Source organism: Perognathus longimembris, chromosome 28 (genome assembly GCF_023159225.1).
Source record: "Perognathus longimembris pacificus isolate PPM17 chromosome 28, ASM2315922v1, whole genome shotgun sequence".
NCBI lineage: Eukaryota > Metazoa > Chordata > Mammalia > Rodentia > Heteromyidae > Perognathus > Perognathus longimembris.
Genome location: NC_063188.1, coordinates 77,577,938 through 77,597,548, shown reverse-complemented (window position 1 = coordinate 77,597,548; position 19,611 = coordinate 77,577,938). Strand labels below are relative to the sequence as shown.

The 19,611-nt window shown below is 45.1% G+C and overlaps 1 protein-coding gene across 4 annotated transcripts in view; it reads right to left on the bottom strand.

Moving 5' to 3' along the window:
- Window positions 1-15,991, bottom strand: part of Gripap1 (GRIP1 associated protein 1) — a 31,028-nt gene extending 15,037 nt beyond the window's left edge. The window contains exons 1-13 of one of the 4 annotated variants that reach the window (XM_048335612.1): window positions 15,902-15,991; window positions 13,227-13,293; window positions 13,027-13,088; window positions 9,582-9,608; window positions 8,753-8,860; window positions 5,328-5,472; window positions 3,562-3,746; window positions 3,326-3,373; window positions 2,667-2,698; window positions 2,525-2,572; window positions 2,292-2,391; window positions 574-651; window positions 272-364 (exon numbers count right to left, since the gene is read on the bottom strand). In XM_048335612.1, coding sequence (XP_048191569.1) covers window positions 272-364; window positions 574-651; window positions 2,292-2,391; window positions 2,525-2,572; window positions 2,667-2,698; window positions 3,326-3,373; window positions 3,562-3,746; window positions 5,328-5,472; window positions 8,753-8,860; window positions 9,582-9,608; window positions 13,027-13,088; window positions 13,227-13,293; window positions 15,902-15,943 — 1,035 coding nt within the window. In that variant the 5' untranslated portion in view covers window positions 15,944-15,991. Of the gene's footprint in view, window positions 1-271; window positions 365-573; window positions 652-2,291; window positions 2,392-2,524; window positions 2,573-2,666; window positions 2,699-3,325; window positions 3,374-3,561; window positions 3,747-5,327; window positions 5,473-8,752; window positions 8,861-9,581; window positions 9,609-13,026; window positions 13,089-13,226; window positions 13,294-15,794; window positions 15,871-15,901 lie in introns of those variants that run through there. The other 3 variants (XM_048335614.1, XM_048335615.1, XM_048335613.1) reach the window with 3 other exon arrangements.
- Between the last annotated feature and the right edge of the window lie 3,620 nt (window positions 15,992-19,611).

Sequence of the window (19,611 nt, the reverse complement as noted above, 5' to 3'; positions counted from 1 at the left end):
GAATGATGGGAAGGGGGATGAACAGACAGGATTAAATGATATATAATATCATTGAAGATGATTACATTTCATGCACTTTACTAGAGAGAATGTCAGAGAAGTAAGGATGCGATGATAAGAGAGAAGGCTGGAAGCCAACAGAAAGAAGGAACATAAAGAGATGCCAGAAAACAGCAAGGGATCCAGACCACCCTGCCTGGATGTGGACCAGAAGCAGAGGGACATAGGGGAACTGGGATGAGATCAGAAAGGGCTCCCAGGTGTCCTGTACCTGCTCCAGAGCAGCCAGGCTAGTCCTCAAGGCATTGTTCTCAGCCAATAGCCCTTCCACTTGTTCCTGCGCATCTGCACTCTGGATGGACACCTGGCCCCACCCCACGACAGATGAGAATAGGTCCAAGACAGGGGGATAGGACCTACCCGCAGCCAAGAAAGGAGACAGATACACAGACACAGAGAGCAGGACTAGAAGAAATCAAGACACCTCCCACCACTAGGATCCTTGCCTGCTTGTAAAGGGCCCACTCAATCTTTCTCTTCACCCTCAACCCCAGTTCCATGAGCATAACATACCTGATCTTGTAGGGCCCTCAAAGCTGCTGCATGTTCTAGGCGTTCTCCCTGTCGCTGATCTCTTAGTTCTGCCAAGCTCTGTGAGTAAGAGGAGGTCAGTGGAGGCCATGTCAGAGCTCAGCCTACTTTAGGGTACATATATAGACTGACCAATCAACATGTTCATAGCACCTATCAGTCTTGTAAATATCCATCAGAGATTTTTAGGTCCAGCGAGACTCTAAGATATTACTTCAAGAATCTCAAACACCCTCACCCTATCTATCCTAGCATCAAAGAATCTCAGAAACACTCAAGCTCCTGGTCCTAGCTTGTGAGGAGCTGAAACTCTCTCAGCCCCCATTAACAGAAAGTCTCACACTCCAATTCCAATTTGGGAGCCCCTAGTTTCTCAACCCCTACATACCTCATATAGGGTCAGCACCCAGGGACTACAGCTTCAGACTCCAGATCCTAACTATCAAAAGTTTCAGACACACTCAACCATCCCAGTCCATGCTTCCAAGAGTTTTCATATTTATAAATTCCTAATTCCAGACCCTACAGATGTAACTCAAACAACCTCTTAGTTCCTAGTTTCTGGAGAAATCTCAGACTGATCCTCCTCATCTATCACACTGGTCCCCAGTCTCTAGGGCTCTTCAGGCTCAGCTGCTGGGGGTGTGTGTGTGGGGGTGTGTGTGTGTGTGTGTGTGTGTGTGTGTGTGTGTGTGTGTGTGTACACTGGGGCTTGAACTCAGGACTGGAGCACTGTCTGTTAGCTTTTTCACTCGACTGGTGCTCTACCACATGAGCCATAGCCCCACTTGGTCTTTTGATGGTTAATTGAAGATAAGAGTCTCATAGACTTTTCTGTCCAGGCTGGCTTTGAATCAGGATCCTCAGATATCAGCTTCCTAAGTAGCTAGGATTGTAATCATGAGCTCCCAGCTCCCAGCAAGGGTCTCAATTTTACATAGACTTGTCACAGCCCTTGTATTCCCAGTTTTTAGGGCCTCTAGCTCACAAGCTATCATATCCTCCATACCAAGGTACCTCAGACCTAGGGAGATCAGATCCTTTGTACAGAAAAGCTCATAGACTTTAGAACCATGCAGTCTTTGACCTTTTGGAGCCCATACCCACTTAAGATTTTTGCTCTAATCCCTAAAGATCTCAGACTGACCAGTTTTTGTTCACTGCTCTCAGGGGCCATTCATCTCACCAATTCCCCTTCCTATACATGTCAGGCCCAAAAGAGACCCCTAACCCCTACACCTGGAGACCCTCCAATGTACTTGGCCTCTAGCCTCACCACCAAAAGTCTCGAATCTATTGAACTCCCATGTCTTTAGCCCTCATGTGTTTCAAATGTACTAACACCCCAGTGCTTAAAGGTTTCAACATTACCTATCTTGCAGCGGGACAGTTCCAGAGCTAATTCAACATAATTCCTGATCCCAGTTACCAGTAGGAATTTTAAATTTATATAAACTTATAGAACACAATCTTCCAAGTCCTCAGCTCCCAGATCCCTGATCCATGCAGACTTCTGCAACAAACACTAGGTTTCTCGGGGCTTCCATTTTCCTAGCACCTGAGGGACCTATACTCACTCTGCCCTTACATTTCCAACAAAGGAAATCTCAGACTCCCAACCAGCATCCACAGACCTTAGACCTCCCCAGACTGCCAGCCCTGGTCTCCGCTCTAGGGACCTTGGGATCCAGTACCCTCACCTGATTGGCAGCCTCTAGTTCCTGCTGCAACTTCTGGGTACGAGCCAACTGGGCTTTGAGGTCAGCTTCCTTTCGTTGTTGTAACTCCTCTATTTTGTTCCTGGGGGTGACAAGGACTGGGTGCATGAGGCATAGGACATGACCCATTCTCACAGCTTTACCTCTGTTGTCTGGTTAATTCTGCTGGGCATGGCTCCTGTTTATCCACCAGTACTCTCAATCCTGGTAGTTACCTGCTGTCATTAAACAATGTCTCCTTCTCTGTCTGAAGACGGCAAAAACTGGGCATAGAAAGAGATACAGGTGGGTCATTTTCACTAATCAATCCCCTTTAGGTTCCCAAAGACCCTGGTGGGGGGAACAAAATATATATACCTTTCTTGTTTCTTTTTCAGTTTCTCAGAAAGCTAGAGAAGGAGAAAGGAGTGCAAACAAATGAAAACAATGAGAACAACATTAATTCTCACTAATATGAGAACATTAATTTAAAAAATAAACAATATTTACAGACATATCTTACTGAGTCCTTTCTGAAAGCCAGCATTTACTTATCCTGTGGAATTTGAGAATTGTTTTGAGAAACAGCCCTGAGAATTGAGAACTATTGGATTTTCAAACAGGAAAACTGCATTTCAGAAGGATTAAGTCATTTGGTTGCCTAGCTGGTCAACAGCAACATTATCTCCAACTAGATCCTTTAGGCTCCAAAGGCTAGTATTTATGTTCCCAATATAGTGGCCAAAGGCCACAAGAGACAATGTCTAAGTTGGAAAGCCCAGAAAAACAGGATCTTCATTGGGTCCCCAGATTCTATGAGCCACGAGTATGTAAAATGTTGGATGGATGAATGAATGTGTGAAGCTGGAAGGCGATAGACAGGGGCACACCATGCAAAAGAGCGAATGGGACCACATTAGCCCATGCAACTCTGAGACATGAGTGTTAGTCTTTCCACTTTACACATGATGAAACTGAGCCACTGAGAAAGCACAGTGCCCCTTCTTCTCTGGTAGGAAAAAGTCTGGCAGCCCCACCTTAGCAAGTTCCTCCTGAAGCCTTGATGTTTCAGCTTGCTTTGAACTCTACAGGGAGAGATAAGGGTGTTGCTGTCAGCAAGGATAGGGCAGGTAGAGGCCTTCCCTGATCTCCCAACCTCCCTCACTTTTCAACCCACCAGATGGTCACGTCACAGATATCTTCATGGGACACAGGCAGAGCTAGAGTATCTGCCTGCCTCCTGGCACTCAAGCCCCAACACCCTTAGATTCACCTCCAAGCCTTGTAGCTGCTCCCAGAGCAATCTCTTCTCCTCTTTCTCCATTTCCCATTTCAACTCCACCTCTGCCAGTGGCAGGGAGGCCGGAGCTGTGGGGGTTGGGTCCATTGGGGGATCCCCCTGGCCCTCACTCACAGATGAGGACTTCATAGCCTCTTTCCCATATCGCTCCTGCAGGGCTGGTGGATAGACAAAGGATGTATGATAAATGAGGTGTTCTTTTTATTGCCAGTCCTAGGGCTTGAACTCAGGGCCTGGGCACCAGTGTCCCTGAGCTATTTTTGCTCAAAGCTAGCACTCTACCACATGAGGCACAGTGCCCACTTTGAGCTTTTTCTGTGTATGTGGTATTGAGGAATCGAACCCAGGACTTCATGCATGCTAGACAAGCACTCTACCATTAAGCCACATTCCCAGCTTTACCATGCCTCCAATAGAGAGAGAACATCCCTTCCATCTGTCAAGTTATAGAGATCCTGCTCCAACTGAACACAAGCCTCATCCGTGTTTCTAATAAATCATCTTTCAATAGTATGCATTAGCTGCACAAGGGGAGTAGTCATTGTGACATTTCCCCACATGTAAACAATATCCCTTTATCAACCTTCCCCATCATTTTACCCCATCTTCCTCTTCTTAAAACAATTTTCAATAGGTTTCATTGTTCTATTGTCCTTTTTATAGTGCTGATCCTGGGGCCTGAACTTGGGGCCTGGGTGCTATCCCTGAGCTTTTTTTGCTCAAGGCTAGTGCTCTATCACTAGAGCCACAGCTCCACTTCTGGCTTTTTTAATGATTAATTGGAGATAAGAGTCTCATAGACTTTCCTGCCTGGGCTGGCTTTGTACTGTAATCTTCAGATCTCAGCCTCAGCTCATGCATGAGCTACCAGCACCCAGCCCACTGTTCTATTGTCATACAGGAAAATAAACAACCATATTCATCATTATTCATCTTCTATTCTAACAAGTCATTTTTAAGCTTTTTCAACCTCTGAGATCCTGTTTACCATACTACCACATTCCAATACCAGGACATGAACTCAGTGCCTTGATCAATTTGCTTGCTCAAGATTGGCACTCAACCACTTGAGCCATGCCTTCATCTTGGCTTTGTTTTTTACTGATTAATTGGAAATAAAGTCTCAAGAACTTTTCTGACTCTCCACATTGGGAGAGATGGTTGCATGTCTGGCTTTGATTCACAGCCGATCTCAGCCTACTGAGTAGGTAGGATTATAGGCATGATCCACTTGCTCTCAGTTTGAATTCTTCCTGTGACCCCCTAATTCCCACCCATATTTTAAGGTCTCCTTTCTGATCACAGAACTAGAACCCATTACCACACAAGTCCTAGCTGCTCCCCAAAACTCTATACATCATGACCTTCTCATAGTCTACCAAGCTATCATCTTTCAGATTTAATCTGGGTTCAGAATATCCCCAAAATTCTTGCATTCACATTCTCCAAGTGGCCAGAAAGTATCTTTTTTCCACCATATGCTAGGTATCAGTCTTTGAACTAAATGAAGAAGAGTATCAACTCTAATTTCCACAACTATCTTTCAGATACCACTATGCACTATGTGGTAAACATCAGCTTAGAGAAGTAAAAGAACTTCTAAATTCCAAAACCAGATACTTGCTTATGGCAAGGCCCAGCCTCACTCTATAACTCTTCATTTTCCCTTGAGAAGAGAACATCTTTCCTTGCTCTACTCAAGCCCTAAGTTCTATAAACCCAGGAAAGCCTCCATGTACCTGCCACGTTCTTCTGCAAGGCTGTGTTCTCCGCTTGCAGTCTCAGCAGCTCTCCATCCACATGTGACCCATGAGCCACTGCTCCAGCAGCCCCTTCCTTCAGTTGCTGATTCTCCCGCTCCAGCTGTTCCATCTGGCTGCAGAGCTGAGTAGAGGAAAAGAAAGGATGGCAGAGAAACCACAAATCAGATCAAGATTTACTGAAACAGTGGCTTATGCCAGTAATCCTAGCTACTCAGGTGCTTGACATCTAAAGAACTCAGTTCAAAGCCAGCCAGGATAGAAAAGTCCATGATACTCTTACCTCACCTCCAATTAAGTAGTAAAGAACCAGAAGTAGAGATGTGTGCCAGTGGCTCAAACCTCTAATCCTAGCTTATTGGGAGGCTGAGATCTGAGGATTCAGTTTGAAAATTAGACTGGTTAGGAAAAAATCAGTGAGATTCATCTCCAATTAACTACTAATAAGCTAGAAGTGGAACTGGGGATCAAGTGGTAGAGCACTAGCCTTGATCAAAAGAGCTCAGGAAGGGCTTGGAATGTGACTTAGTGGTAGAGTGCTTGCCTATCATGCATGAAGCCTTGGCTTTGATTTCCCAGTACTAAATAAACAGAAAAGGATAGAAGCAGCGCTGTGGCTCAAGTAGTAGAGTGCTAGTCTTGAGCAAAAGAAGGCCAGGGACAGTGCTCAGGCCCTGAGTTCAAGCCCTATGACTGGAAAAAAAAAGCTCAGGGAGAGCCACGCTAGTGGATCATGCTTGTAATCCTAGCTACGCTGGAGTCTGAGATCTGAGGATCATGGTTCAAAGCCAGCCTGCGCAGGAAAGTCTGTAAGACTCTTATCTCCAATTAAATACAGAAAAAGCTGGTAGTGGCACTGCAGCTCAAGTGGTAGAATGTTAGCCTTGAGCAAAAGGAGCTCAGGGAAAGTGCCTAAGTATAGAGGTCAATCCCCAGGATCAACAACAATAACAACCCTGTAATATACCCTGTAATATAGGTGATCTTAATTTTTTGCCAGTCCTGGGGCTTGAACTCAGGGCCTGGGCACTATCCTTGAGCTCTTTTTGCTCAAGGCTACAACTCTACCACTTGGGCCACAGCGCCACTTCCAGCTTTTTCTGTTTATGTGGTGCTGAAGAATTGAACCCAGGGCCTCATGCATGCTAGGCAAGCACTCTACCACCAGGCCAAAGTCCTGGCCTCAGTGATCTCAAATTTTATAGGTAAGGACACTGGGGCACAGTGATGTTAGAAACTTCAAATGACAAAACTACTAAATAGCAATGTCAAAAAGGATGCTAAGCCAGACACTGGGAGATAATCTTAGCTTCTCAGGAGGCAGAGATCTAAGAATTAAGGTTCAAAGCCAGGCCAGGCAGGAAAATTCCTGAAACTCTTATCTCCAATGAACCACCAGAAAACCAAAATTGACACTATAACTCAAGCCCCAGGACCAACACAAAAAATGTTATTTGTTTCATTCAGTTCTTAATATATCTAGCTTTATTATACCTTTCAGTGCTCCATTCAAATATAAACTTTAAAATAGTATTCCCCAAGAAACAAATTCCATTATTATGCATTATGTTAATTACTTTCCTCTGTGTGTGTATGTTGGGGTGGGGGGTGCTGGTACCAGGGCTTGAATTCAGGGCTTCACACTTGTTCAGCTTTCTTGCTCATGGCTGGGCTGGCACTCTACCACTTGAGCCTCACTTACAGTCCAGTACTTTTTCTATGGTTGGTTGTGGGGCTGGAACTCAGGGACTGAGCACTGTCCCTGTGCTTTTTCACTCAGGGATAGTGCTCTGCTACTTTGAGCTACAGCGCCACTTCCAGTTTTCTGGTGGTTAATTGGAGATAAGTGTCTCACGGACTTTCCTACCAGGGTTGGCTTTGAACAGCTATTCTCAAATCTCAGCCTCCTGAGTAACTAGGATTACAAATCTGAGCCACTGGCACCCAGCCATTACTTTTTTTCCCAAGTTCTGGGGCTTGAACTCAGGATCTGGGCTCTGTCCCAGAGCCTCTCTGTGCTCAGGGATAGCACTCTATCACTTGAGCCACATTGCCACTTCTGGCTTTTTCTGTTTATGTAGTACTGAGGAATTTAACCCAGGGCTCCATGCATGCTAAGCAAGGACTCTACCACTAAGCCACATTCCTGGCCCTATTAATCACAGTTAAATCTGACTTTGCATGTAACATACAGAATCATAAACACAGATTCTGAAACCAGATTACTTGGACATGAATTACTATTCTTCCATTTACTAGCTGAGTGATATTAGACAAATTACTTAACAGCCCTGGGGATCAGATTTCCTTATCTATTAAATAAGGATACTAAAAATATCTCATAGCAGCCAGGTACCAGTTGCTCATGCCTCTAAAGTAGCTCTTCAGGAGGCTGAGATCTGAAGATGGAGGCTTCAAGCCAGCCAGCCCAGGTGGGAAAGTCCACAAGATTTTCTCTCCAATTAATCACTAAAAAAGCTGAAAGTTAAACCAACTGAACAACTCATGAGGGGAGAGGGGAAGGGGGGGAATGAGGGAGGAGGTAACAAATTGTACAAGAAATGTACCCACTGCTTTACGTATGAAACTGTAACCCCTCTGTACATCACTTTGACAATAAATAAGTAATTTTAAAAAAATAGCTGAGGGCTGGGGATATGGCCTAGTGGCAAGAGAGCTTGCCTCGTATCCATGAGGCCCTGGGTTTGATTCCCCAGCACCACATATAGAGAAAACGGCCAGAAGTGGCACTGTGGCTCAAGTGGCACAGTACTAGCCTTGAGCAAAAGGAAGCCAGGGACAGTGCTCAGGCCCTGAGTCCAAGGCCCAGGACTGGCCAAAAAAAAATAGCTGAAAGTGAAGGTGTAGCTCTAGTGGTAGAGCACTAGCCTTGAACAAAATACAGCTCAAGGACAGCATCCAGGACATGTGTTCAAGCCCTAGGACCAATGAGAAAAAATTAGCCAATCTAGGATGAATTATTCAGAAGAAGTAGAACCCTAGGCTCACATCAGATAAAGGGAAAGAAAAGTAAAGGGAAACACCTTAAACACCTTTCTATCCTTTAATAAGAACTTTACCAAAACCCCACAAAACACTGAAATTCTATAGCACCAGCCTCAAATTATACACATGGAGACTTGAACCTGGAAGAAAAAAGGAGTACCTTGCCTAGAAACCAAATGACTTCAGTGTTCAAAGTCTTCTAATCCATACCATAAAGGCCCCATCTGTCAAACCACGGGCCTCAGCAATAGAATAGACCAGGACCTGCTTCAGCACCACGGACAGTACCTTAAGACCAGACCTCTCTGCTGATGTCAGGTTTAGGCCTAGGTGGCTTCTCCCCATATATACAGAGACATCATTCCCGTTCCCCAGTTATCTCTTCCCAGTATCAGTACCTTGCTGAACTCAGCCATAAGAGTGCTGTTCTGCAAACGGAAGTCTTCTTCCTGGCTGTGCAGTTTTGCCTGTAGCATCTCATTTTCACTTAGGAGTACCTCGACTTCCTGCAGTGGAAGATATAGAACAAGACTCCAACAGGGGCGGAGAGGACAAGGATCCATGGAAAGGAAAGGAAGGGAGAAAAAAATGGCACAGAAGAGAGAGAACAGGGTAGAGAAATAGGAAGAGAAACACAAATAAGGAGGAATAAAATAAGAGGGAGAGAAAGAGAGACACAGAGAAATAGGAAGGAAAATGGGGAGGGAAGAATAGACAAGGAGGCATTGGTTGGAAAGAGAAAGATGAGATGGAGAGCGAGGTAGAAAGATGAGGAAAGGGGCAAAGATAAGGAAGAACAGGATCCGGAGAAAGAAAAAACAGGAAAAAAATAGGAAGCCAGAGAAGAATAGAGAAAAATCAATAGGAAAAGAATATAACAGAGAGATGAGGACTTAGGGAAGTAAATAACTCAGGAAGATAGAGTGAGGCAGAAAGAAATAAGGAATCAAAGAATACATTAAAAAAGCCGAAAAAAAATCATGATGACAGAGATAGGAACAGGCCAAGACACAGGGAAGGTTGAGGAGCAAAACAAAGATGGAAGAGAACAGAAGGACAGAGATGTGAACAATGAAAGAGATGCAGAATGCAAGCCAAACACAGAGAAACACATGGCATTGAGGAAGTTACCAGTGCAAGGGCTCATCTAGAGAGAGAAGCGATTATATAGAAATATTCCCATAAGGCAGTCTCACAGACCCATCTACCCACCATGGAGCCCCTTACCTGAGCTTTCTTGCTCTTGTGCAGTGCCTAAAAGGAGGGTAGGAAGAGAACTAAAATGAACAGCAATGGACTGTAGGGTATGGAGGCTATTGTGACAAGTGGGAAGGAAAGATGATGATGATACAGGTTATGGGATGGAAGTATCTTCAAACTCAGAACTTGTGTGACAATTTTGATTCCACAGAAATGACTGGTTGAGTGTGTGCACAAATGGAAATCCTGCTTTAGTGATACAGCATACAGAAATCTTCCTTTATTATGTTTATTCTTTTGTAAGGGGGGGGAATGTATCTCCATATTTAACCCTTTAAAAGCTATATCAAGGTCTGGGGATATGGCCTAGTGGCGAGAGAGCTTGCCTTGTATACATGAGGCCCTGGGTTCGATTCCCCAGCACCACATATACAGAAACGGCCAGAAGTGGCGCTGTGGCTCAAGTGGCAGAGTGCTAGCCTTGAGCAAAAAGGAAGCCAGGGACAGTGCTCAGGCCCTGAGTCCAAGGCCCAGGACTGGCAAAAAAAAAAAAAAAAAAAAAAAAAAAGCTATATCAAGCTGGGAAATTATGGCTTCATTTCTTTTTTTCTTTCTTTTTTTTTTCAGTGCCAGTCCTGGGGCTTGGGACTCAGAGCCTGAGCACTGTCCCTGGCTTCTTTTCTTCTTTTTTGCTCTAAGCTAGCGCTCTACCTCTTGAGCCACACTGTGGCTTCATTTCTACATTTGTCCAAACATGTCTACATGAATTCTCACCCCCATGTAACATGGAAACTGTTGCTTGCTGCCTCAGCAGTCCAGGACATTGCCCAGTTTCTTTATTTCTTTTGAAATTTGTTCCTTTCCTGGTGGGGGGCAGTATTGGAGTTTGAAGTCGGGCTTCATACTTGCAAGGTTGGCAGTCTACCACTTGAGCCATGTCTCCAGGTCTGATTTTTGCTGGCTATTTTAGAGATAGAGTCTATGGAACTTTTTGTGCCCAGCCTAATCTCAAACAATGATCCTCCAGATCTCAGGCTCCTGAGTGTCTAGGATTACAGATATGAGCAGCTGTCCAGTTTTTGTTAGATTTTCTGCATTCTAGATTCCTTCACCAAATAGATATTTGCTAAGTATATCCTATGTAGAAGATTGTGCTACACATGGGGACAGAGCAATGAAGGGTACAAAGAAAGGACCTTCGTTATCTTGTGGGGTCAAAACCAGTTATATTTTACTTCATCTCTATAGGCCTTGAGAGAAAAATTCAATCTCATATCACCAATAGGAACAGAACAGGGTTGAGAGTTAAGAGCACGAAACAGGTATGCAAATGAAAAATAGGAGGAGTATTCAAGACAGATTTACTGACAGACCTCTGTTTAATCCTAAAAGTTAATGAGTGAATGAAACTAGGTATGGTACACACACCTCTAGACTCAGTTATTCAGAAAGCTGAAGCCAGAGGATTGCTTGAGAACAGGAGTTCAGTGCTAGCCAGAGAAACATAACCAAACCTCGTATCAAAAAAAAAAAGGGAGGCTGGGGATATAGCCTAGTGGCAAGAGTGCCTGCCTCGGATACATGAGGCCCTAGGTTCGATTCCCCAGCACCACATATACAGAAAACGGCCAGAAGCGGCGCTGTGGCTCAAGTGGCAGAGTGCTAGCCTTGAGCGGGAAGAAGCCAGGGACAGTGCTCAGGCCCTGAGTCCAAGGCCCAGGACTGGCCAAAAAAAAAAAAAAAAAAAAAAAAAATTAAAAAAAAAGGGGGCTGCGAATGTGGCTTAGTGGTAGAGTGTTTGCCTAGTATGCACAAAGACCTGGGTTCAATTCCTCAGTGCCACATACACAGAAAAAGCCAGAAGTGGCGCTGTGGCTCAAAGTGATAATGCTAGCCGTGAGAAAAAAGAAGCTCAGGGACAGTGCCCAGGCCCTGAGTTCAAGCCCCAGGACTGGTACAAAAAAAGAAACAAAAAAGAAAAAAACCGCAAAAACAAGTGGCTGGGAATGTGGCTTAGTGGTAGAATGCTTGCTTAGCATGCATGAATGCCTGGGCTCGATTCCTCAGTACCACATAAACAGAAAAGGCCAGAAGTGGCGCTATAGCTCAAAAGGTAGAGCACTAGCCTTGAGCACAGAGCGGTTCAAGGATAGCCCAGGCCCTGAGTTCAAGCCCCAAGATTGGCAAAAAACTAAAATGAAAATCAGCTAGTGAATGAGGGATAAGGATGCAATTTAGTAGTAGAGTACTTGCCTAGAATGCACAAGGCCCTAGATTCAATCCCCAGCACCATCAAAAGAAATAGTAAGGGCTGGGAATGTGGCTTAGTGGTAGAGTGCTTGCCTAGCATGCATGAAGCCCTGGGTTCGATTCCTCAGTACCACATACACAGAAAAAGCCAGAAGTGGCATTGTGACTCAAATGGTAGAGTGCTAGCCTTGAGGAAAAGAAACTCAGAGACAGTGCCCAGCTGAGTTCAAGTCCCAGGACTGGCAAAAAAAAAGAAATAGCATATGAATAAGTAGTTGTGACCAGAAAGAATTAAGGATAAATTAAGGGCTGGGATGAAGCTCAGTGGAAAAGTGCTTGCCTAGCAAGTGCAATGTCTTGGGCTCAATCCCCAGTACCAAAAAAGAAAAGACAAAAAAAAAAAAAAACAGTTAAAAAAACCCAAACAAGAGTAACTTAAGCCAGGCACTGGTGGTTCACACCTATAATTCTAGCTACTCAGGATGCTGTGATCTGAGGACCACAGTTCAAAGCCAACCCCAGAAGAAAAGTCCCAGTGAGGCTCTTATCACCATCAGAAAGTCCAAAGTAGAACTGAAGCTCCAAGTGTTAGCCGTGAGCAAAAGAGCTCAGGGACAGTGCTTAGGCCAAGTTTAAGCCCTTCAATCAACAACAACAAAACAAACAGTAAATTAAAATTAATCAATAAATTGGGCTGGGAATATGTAGTGCTTGCCTAGCATGCATGAAGCCCTGGGTTCGATTCCTCAGCACCACATATATAGAAAAGCCAGAAGTGGCGCTGTGGCCCAAGTGGTAGAGTGCTAGCCTTGAGCAAAAAGAAGCCAGGGACAGTGCTCAGGCCCTGAGTTCAAGCCCCAGGACTGGCAAAAAACAAAACAAGCCAAAAAAGTAATCAATAAATTAAGCAGAACAGGGCACATTTATATGCCCAACACTTAAGAGGCTAAGGCCCAAGGCTCATGAGCTCCAGGTCAGTCTAGGCTACATATAGTGAGTTCCAAGCCAGGACAGGATATATGGTGAAATCCGATCTCAAAAAGGTTAAGTAACTAGGCAGGATGGGAGAAAATAAGCAAACTAAGAATTTGTTAAATGATGAAATGAAAACAGCATGTAACATTTGGTCTGGTTCACTGTAAGTGTTCACTGGCTAGGTTAAATGAGTCAGTTCAGTAGAGGAAAGCAGGGGGTGGGTGAGTAGTTGGGTAGAGGGAGGTACCTTTTGAGCTTTATTCAACTCCTTATCCAGGTAGGCCACCTTCTGTCGAAGACTGGTAAGTTCTGGTATGGGGAAAGCAGGGAATCTCAGCTTGAGGCAGTAGAAAGGAGCTGAAGAGTCTTCCTACCAGGCTTCTAAAGGACAAGTTTAGTCTCTGTTCCCCAAAGCCACCCTCATCTAATAAGACCCTCTTGGCTCACCAACACCATTCTTCCGTAGTTCATCTGAAAGCTGGTAGTTATTTGTCCGGAGTTCTAGTAGCTGAGCCTTTAGGGGAAGCAGAGAGTAGGAAAGATGTCAGGAGCGCACTCCTACCTCAACCATGAAGTATCTAAGTCTCTTCAGCCCTATGGACTGAACTGGTTCCTTCCTGGTGACTCCTCAGCCACTCCTTAAAATCTGTGTATAGCACAGCACCTAGCTACTCATGAGGCTGAGGTCTGAGGATTGCAGTTTGAAGCCAGCCCAGACAGGAAAGGCTCCAAGTAATCACAGAAGTGGAGTTGTGGCTCAAAGTAGTAGAGTTCAAGACTTGAGCTAAAAGCTCTGGATCAGTGCCCAGGCCCTGAGTTCGTGCCCCACAACCAACAAAACAAAATCTGTGCATGCTACATCCTAAATAAGGTATCAGGTCCTTACATTCCTGTTCAAACTTCCCCAGCTCCACTCTATAGTCTCAACTAGCCTTCAACCCTGCATCTCCCTCATCAATCCATTTCTGCACTTGGGCCATCATACAGAACGTTGAGACAAACAGGCTCCTATTCATATGTGTTCCATGATGCAACAAATGCACAGGATACAAGTTCCTCCTCCTTCACTTCATCTTAGCTAACATTTTTCCAGCACTGAATATCGTCCTGGTGAGGCCTGGAGGCCCCTAAGGGCAAGGAGCAAGGGATTGCTTTCCAACTTATTTTCCAAGGGAAGAAGGTCTGGTATTCCTACCCCCAACTTTCAGTCAGAGGCTTTCCCAGATCTTGCCACTAATAAGGTTGTGTGTCTGTCTCTGTGCCAATACCAGAATTTGAACTCAGGGTCTAGACACTGTCCCTGGCTTTTTCCCTTAAGGAGAAAAAGCCACCACTCCACTTCCAGGTTTTCAAGTGTTTTCGGTGATTAAAAGGAAACAAGAACTTTATGGACTTTCCTACCTAGGCTGCTTTGAACCTCAATCCTCAGATCTCAGGCTCCTGAGTAGCTAGGATTACAGGTATGAGCCACCTGTGCCTGGCTCACTACTAATGTTCTCAAAACATGTTCCATCCAGGTGCTGGTGTCTCATGCCTACAATCTGAGCAACTCAGGTGGCTGAGAACTAAGGACGGCAGTTCAAAAACAGCCTGGGCAGGAAAGTCTGTGAGACTCTTATCCCCAATTAACCAACAGAAAACTGGAAGTGGAGCTGTGGCTCAAAGTGGTAGAGTGCTAGCCTTGAGCAAGAGAGCACAGGGACAGCACCCAGGCCCTGAGTTCAAGCCCCATACTGGCAAAAAAAAAAAAAAAAAAAACACAAACAGGGCTGGGAGTATGGCCTAGTGGCAAGAGTGCTTGCCTCCTACACATGAAGCTCTCAGTTCGATTCCCCAGCACCACATATACGGAAAACGGCCAGAGGGGGCGCTGTGGCTCAAGTGGCAGAGTGCTAGCCTTGAGCAAGAAGAGACCAAGGACAGTGCTCAGGCCCTGAGTCCAAGGCCCAGGACTGGCCAAAAAAAAAACACAAACAACATATTCGTTACTTTTGAAGATTAAAGTACAGGCTATTCCAAACAGCACATTCCATCCCTTCCATCAGCCCTGAAAAGCTCTGAAGCTCATTCTGCCCACACAAATTCACTATCCCTTACCCCAGCAGAAACTTTCCCTTCCAAAGCACCAAGGAGGGTTTGGCAAACACAGAATTTGTTTTTTGGTGGTTTTTTGGCACCATTGGGGCTTGAACTCAGGACCTGGGAGCTGTCTCTCAGGTCTTTTGCTAGCACTCTTTCCTTCATTCAAAGCCCAACAGAACTATCTTCATGCACTCAAGAATTCCTTCCCTCCACTCACAGAACTCTAAGTAGAATTCTTCCCCAGTAAGGAATTATCAAGAAGGACCTACTCAGTGCAATATTCTTACCCTGTCTTAGTAACCCCTAAAGATAAAGTGGTCAGTTCCCAGTCAGGTTATCTCCCCAAAGCCCAATTATCTCCCCTCCATGCAGTTCAAGGTATCACTCTTTCACCTCCTGTTGTCCTGCCCTGAATAATGATTAATTTTATTACACATTCAGGGCTTTCTTCCACCCCCACCCCCACTCCCATCCCCCCTGTGTAAAATCATCCCCTAATCATCCAATGGTACTGCCCCCTCTGGATCTTCACCTCCCATAGGAGCACCATATCCTGGGTCTTTCCCCAATCTCCTGGCACAGTGGTATCTCCCACAAACTTTCCACCTCGCGCTGGCTAATGGTATTGCCTTCAAAAAGGCTGCCCCCACCATGACGCAAAACGGCCCAAGGCTCCCTTCCTTCCTCTCCAAACAAAATGGTTTCTCCCTCTCAAAATTTTCCCTCAAAGCTTAACATCATCACCCAACGATGGTAAGGTCCACGCAAAGGCCCAAAGTTCTCATACCCCGAGGACGAAGGTATTGCGAACTCCAGAACGCTCGCCCTCCCTCCCGCCCACACGGCTGACAGGAACCCTCAAGCCCAAATAGTACCTCAGAACCCAATAGACTCGCTACTGCTCAGACCTCAGTTTCCCTTCCCCGGACCAACCTCTTAGATTCAAGTCCATCCAAACCAATTACTCTGAGCCGCTGCCACAACCTCCCCCTCCCCTTCCCCCGGTCGCATAGCCCGGTGGTCTTCCCCACAGCAAGCACCTGCATCCGCTGAAACTCCTCCTCAGACAGAGCTTGCGCCATGTTCCTCCCCCCCCACCCCCCGACTGTCTTCCTGCGCAGTCGCAGTCCGTGCCCACTGGCAGACTCCGATTTGGACCATACCACTGATGGAGGGGGGGTGGGAATGGAGGTGTAAGAATCTTATTCAAAAGTCCAGCATTTTGGAACTAGAGAAAAGGAAATAAAGCAACTTGTTAGGTGAGTTGGTAACTCAATGTTTTACGAGACTGTAAGTTATCTGGTCTGACTTTTTAGCTGTTATAGAAGAGACATTGTTACGTGACAGTTCGGAATCCCTGTCTCCCGAGTGAACGCGTCATTACGGAAGTGTTTGCCGACAGAAAATCACCTTGCCGAGCACTCCTTTAAAGAGACGGGTTGACTTAATTACTGAGGAAAAGAAAGCGGAAGCTTTCCTGTCTCGTTCCCGCCCTCCTCCGGGTGACCCCTGGGGGGGATCCTGCCTCTTTATAGCCCTTGTTTCTGCCCTTTTTTAAAGAAAGATTTTTCAATGTTTTGTTCCCATGACGCTGAGTATCATGACGCTCCTGTAAAGGAGCCAGCAGCGAATAAATTGAAAATACTTGAGTTGAAAGAATGGAAGCGAATTTCCTCCCCTCCCCAACTCCATTAAAAACAAAACAAATTGCTTTTGCATTTTAAAAAATACTTTCGAGGGGGCTGGGGATATGGCCTAGTGGCCAGAGTGCTTGCCTCATATACATGAGGCCCTGGGTTCGATTCCTCAGCACCACATATACAGAAAATGGCCAGAAGGGGCGCTGTGGCTCAAGTGGCAGAGTGCTAGCCTTGAGCAAAAAGAAGCCAGGAACAGTGCTCAGGCCCTGAGTTCACAGCCTAGGACTGGCCAAAAAAAAAAAAAACAAAAAAAACTTTCGATTTGATCAATGAGCCTGTGTGGAGAGCTGCTACTGTCTCATTACATGTGTAGTTGATTTAAAAAAAAGAATCCAACCCATTTCATTATAGTCTTGTAAAATAATAAAAATTTTAAAACATTTTTATGTTCCATCAAAAAAAAAAAACACAACAAAAGGGGCTGGGAATGTGGCTTAGAGGTAGAGTGCTTGCCTAGCACGCATGAAGCCCTGGGTTCAATTCCTCAGTACCACATACACAAAAAAGCTGGAAATGGCACTGTGGCTCAAGTTGTAGAGTGCTAGCCTTGAGCAAAAAGAAGCCAGGGACAGTGCTCAGGCCCTGAGTTCAAACCCCAGGAGTAGCAAAAAAATAAAAAAGAAAAGAAAAAGAAAGGATGGGGAGAGGAAGGAGGAACAAACCAAGTATCATGGTGTGGTTTGCATTGTAATTAAATTATTTGCTCACAGTCAGAAAACATTCTTAATCATTTTTTGTAACTTAACTTTATTGTGACTTTTTTATTGTCAAAGTGAAGTACAGAGTTTCATGTGTAAGGCAGTGAGTACATTTCTTATACAACTTCTTACCTCTTCCCTCATTCCCCCCTCCTGCTCCCCCTTTGTGTCACATTCATATCCCTTTATAAATGAACTCATACAATTCATTGTGTTTGAACAAATATATACAACCTTGTAACCACTACCCCAATCAAGAGGGAACAATTCTGGTAGAGCCAGCCAAACACCCTGAGTTCAAACAATACTGAGACAGAAAAAAAAAAGAGGCAGAAACCAGTTGCAGTTACTGGTGGCTCATGCTAGTAATACTAGCTACTCAGGAGGCATGGAGGTTAAAAGCCAGCTTGGGTAGACAAATCAGAGACTCATGTCCAGATAAACAGCCAAAAGCTAGAAGTGGAGGCAAAAAGTACCAGCCTTGAACAAAAAAAGCTAAGAGTGTGAGGCCCTGAATTCAAGCCCCAGGACGCTCACAAAAGAAAAAAGAGAGATACAGTTAATTTCTATCATCTTTAAATGCTTTTTATATAACCCACCACACCATTTTCTACAGTAACTTGAGATTGTGCCTCTTCCTCCTTCACCCCATTCACTGAGGTTATGTCATACGTTTTGTAATACAGTTAGATTATGTTGTCACAATCTCCATCATATACGGTACCCTTCACCTCCTGGTTGGCTTTTTTTTTCAAGTTGCAAATATTAGGATGTAATTTTTTGTGTTGAAAAACCTATAGTGTGTGTGTGTGTGTGTGTGTGTGTGTGTGTGTGTGTGTGTGTGTGTGTGTATGTGCCTATACAAGGGGCCTGGGCTCTGTCCCCTAGCTTTTTTTTTTCTTGCCAGTCTTGGGGCTTGAACTCAGGGCCTGGGCATTGTCCCTGAACCTCTTTGTACTCAAAGCTAGAGCTCTGGGCTGGGAGTGTGGCTTAGTGGTAGAGTGCTTGCCTAGCACGCACCAGGCCCTGGGTTCCATTCCTCAGCACCACATATATAGAAAAAGCCAGAAGTGGTGCTGTGTCTCAAGAGGTAGAGTGCTAGCCTTGAGCAAAAAGAAGCCAGGGACAGTGCACAGGCCCTGAGTACAAGCCCCATAACTGGCAAAAAAAAAAAAAAAAGCTAGAGCTCTACCACTTGAGCCACTGTGCCACTTGTAGTTTTTTTCTGAGTAGTTTATTGGAGATACCAGTCTGATGGAATTTTCTGCCCTGGCTAGTTTTGAACTGCAACCCTCAGATCTCAGCTTTCTCAGTAGCTAGGATTATAGGCATGAGCCACCAGTGGTGGCCCCCTTAGTTATTTTACTCACGGTTAGTACTCTAACACTTGAGCCACAGTTCCATTTCTAGCTTTTATGTGTGCTGGTCCTGGGGCTTTAACTCAGGGCCTAGGCAATGCTCTTAAGCTTTTTTGCTCAAGGCTAGCTCTCTACCAATTGAGCCACAGCTCTACTTCTAGCTTTTGTAGTGGTTAATTGGGAATAAGTCTCACAGACTTCCCCCTCCCTGACTGGCTTTGAACTGTGATCCTCAGAGCTCAGCATAGTGAGTAGCTGGAATTATTGGCATGAAACACCAGTGCCTGGCTTTACTTCCAGATTTTTTTGCTGCTTAATTGAAGATTAAGAGTCTCACAGACTTTCCTTGCCATGACTGGCTTCAAAATGTGATCCACAGATCTCAGACTCCTTAGTAGCTAGGATTACCAGCACCTAGCATGACCTATGAGTTTTGGCAAATGTATTTAAATATATTTTTAAAATCACATAGTTTTTCACCTTTGGATGGGACTTGACCCCAGGGCCTTGTGCACTCACTTGGCTTTTTCCACTCACTAATTGTGCCACACCTCTATTTCCAGCTTTTTTCTGGTTAACCAGAGATAAGTGTCTAACAGACACTTGGGCTGGCATTGAACCTTGATCCTCATATTTCAGCCGCCTGAGTAGTTAAGATTACAGGCATGAGCCACCAGCACCATGCATCTTTTTTTTTTTTTTTTTGCCAGTCCTTGGCCTTGAACTCGGGGAATAAGCACTGTCCCTGGCTTCTTTTTGCTCAAGGCTAGCACTCTACCCCTTGAGCCACAGCGCCACCTCTGGCCATTTTCTATATATGTGGTCCTGGGGAATCGAACCCAGGGCTCCATGTATAGGAGGCAAACACTCTTGCCACCAGGCCATATTCCCAGCCCATGGCCTTTTCTATATATGTGGTACTTAGGAATTGAACCTAGGACTTCATGTATACGAGACAAGCACTCTTCCCACTAGGCCATATTCCCAGCCCCTA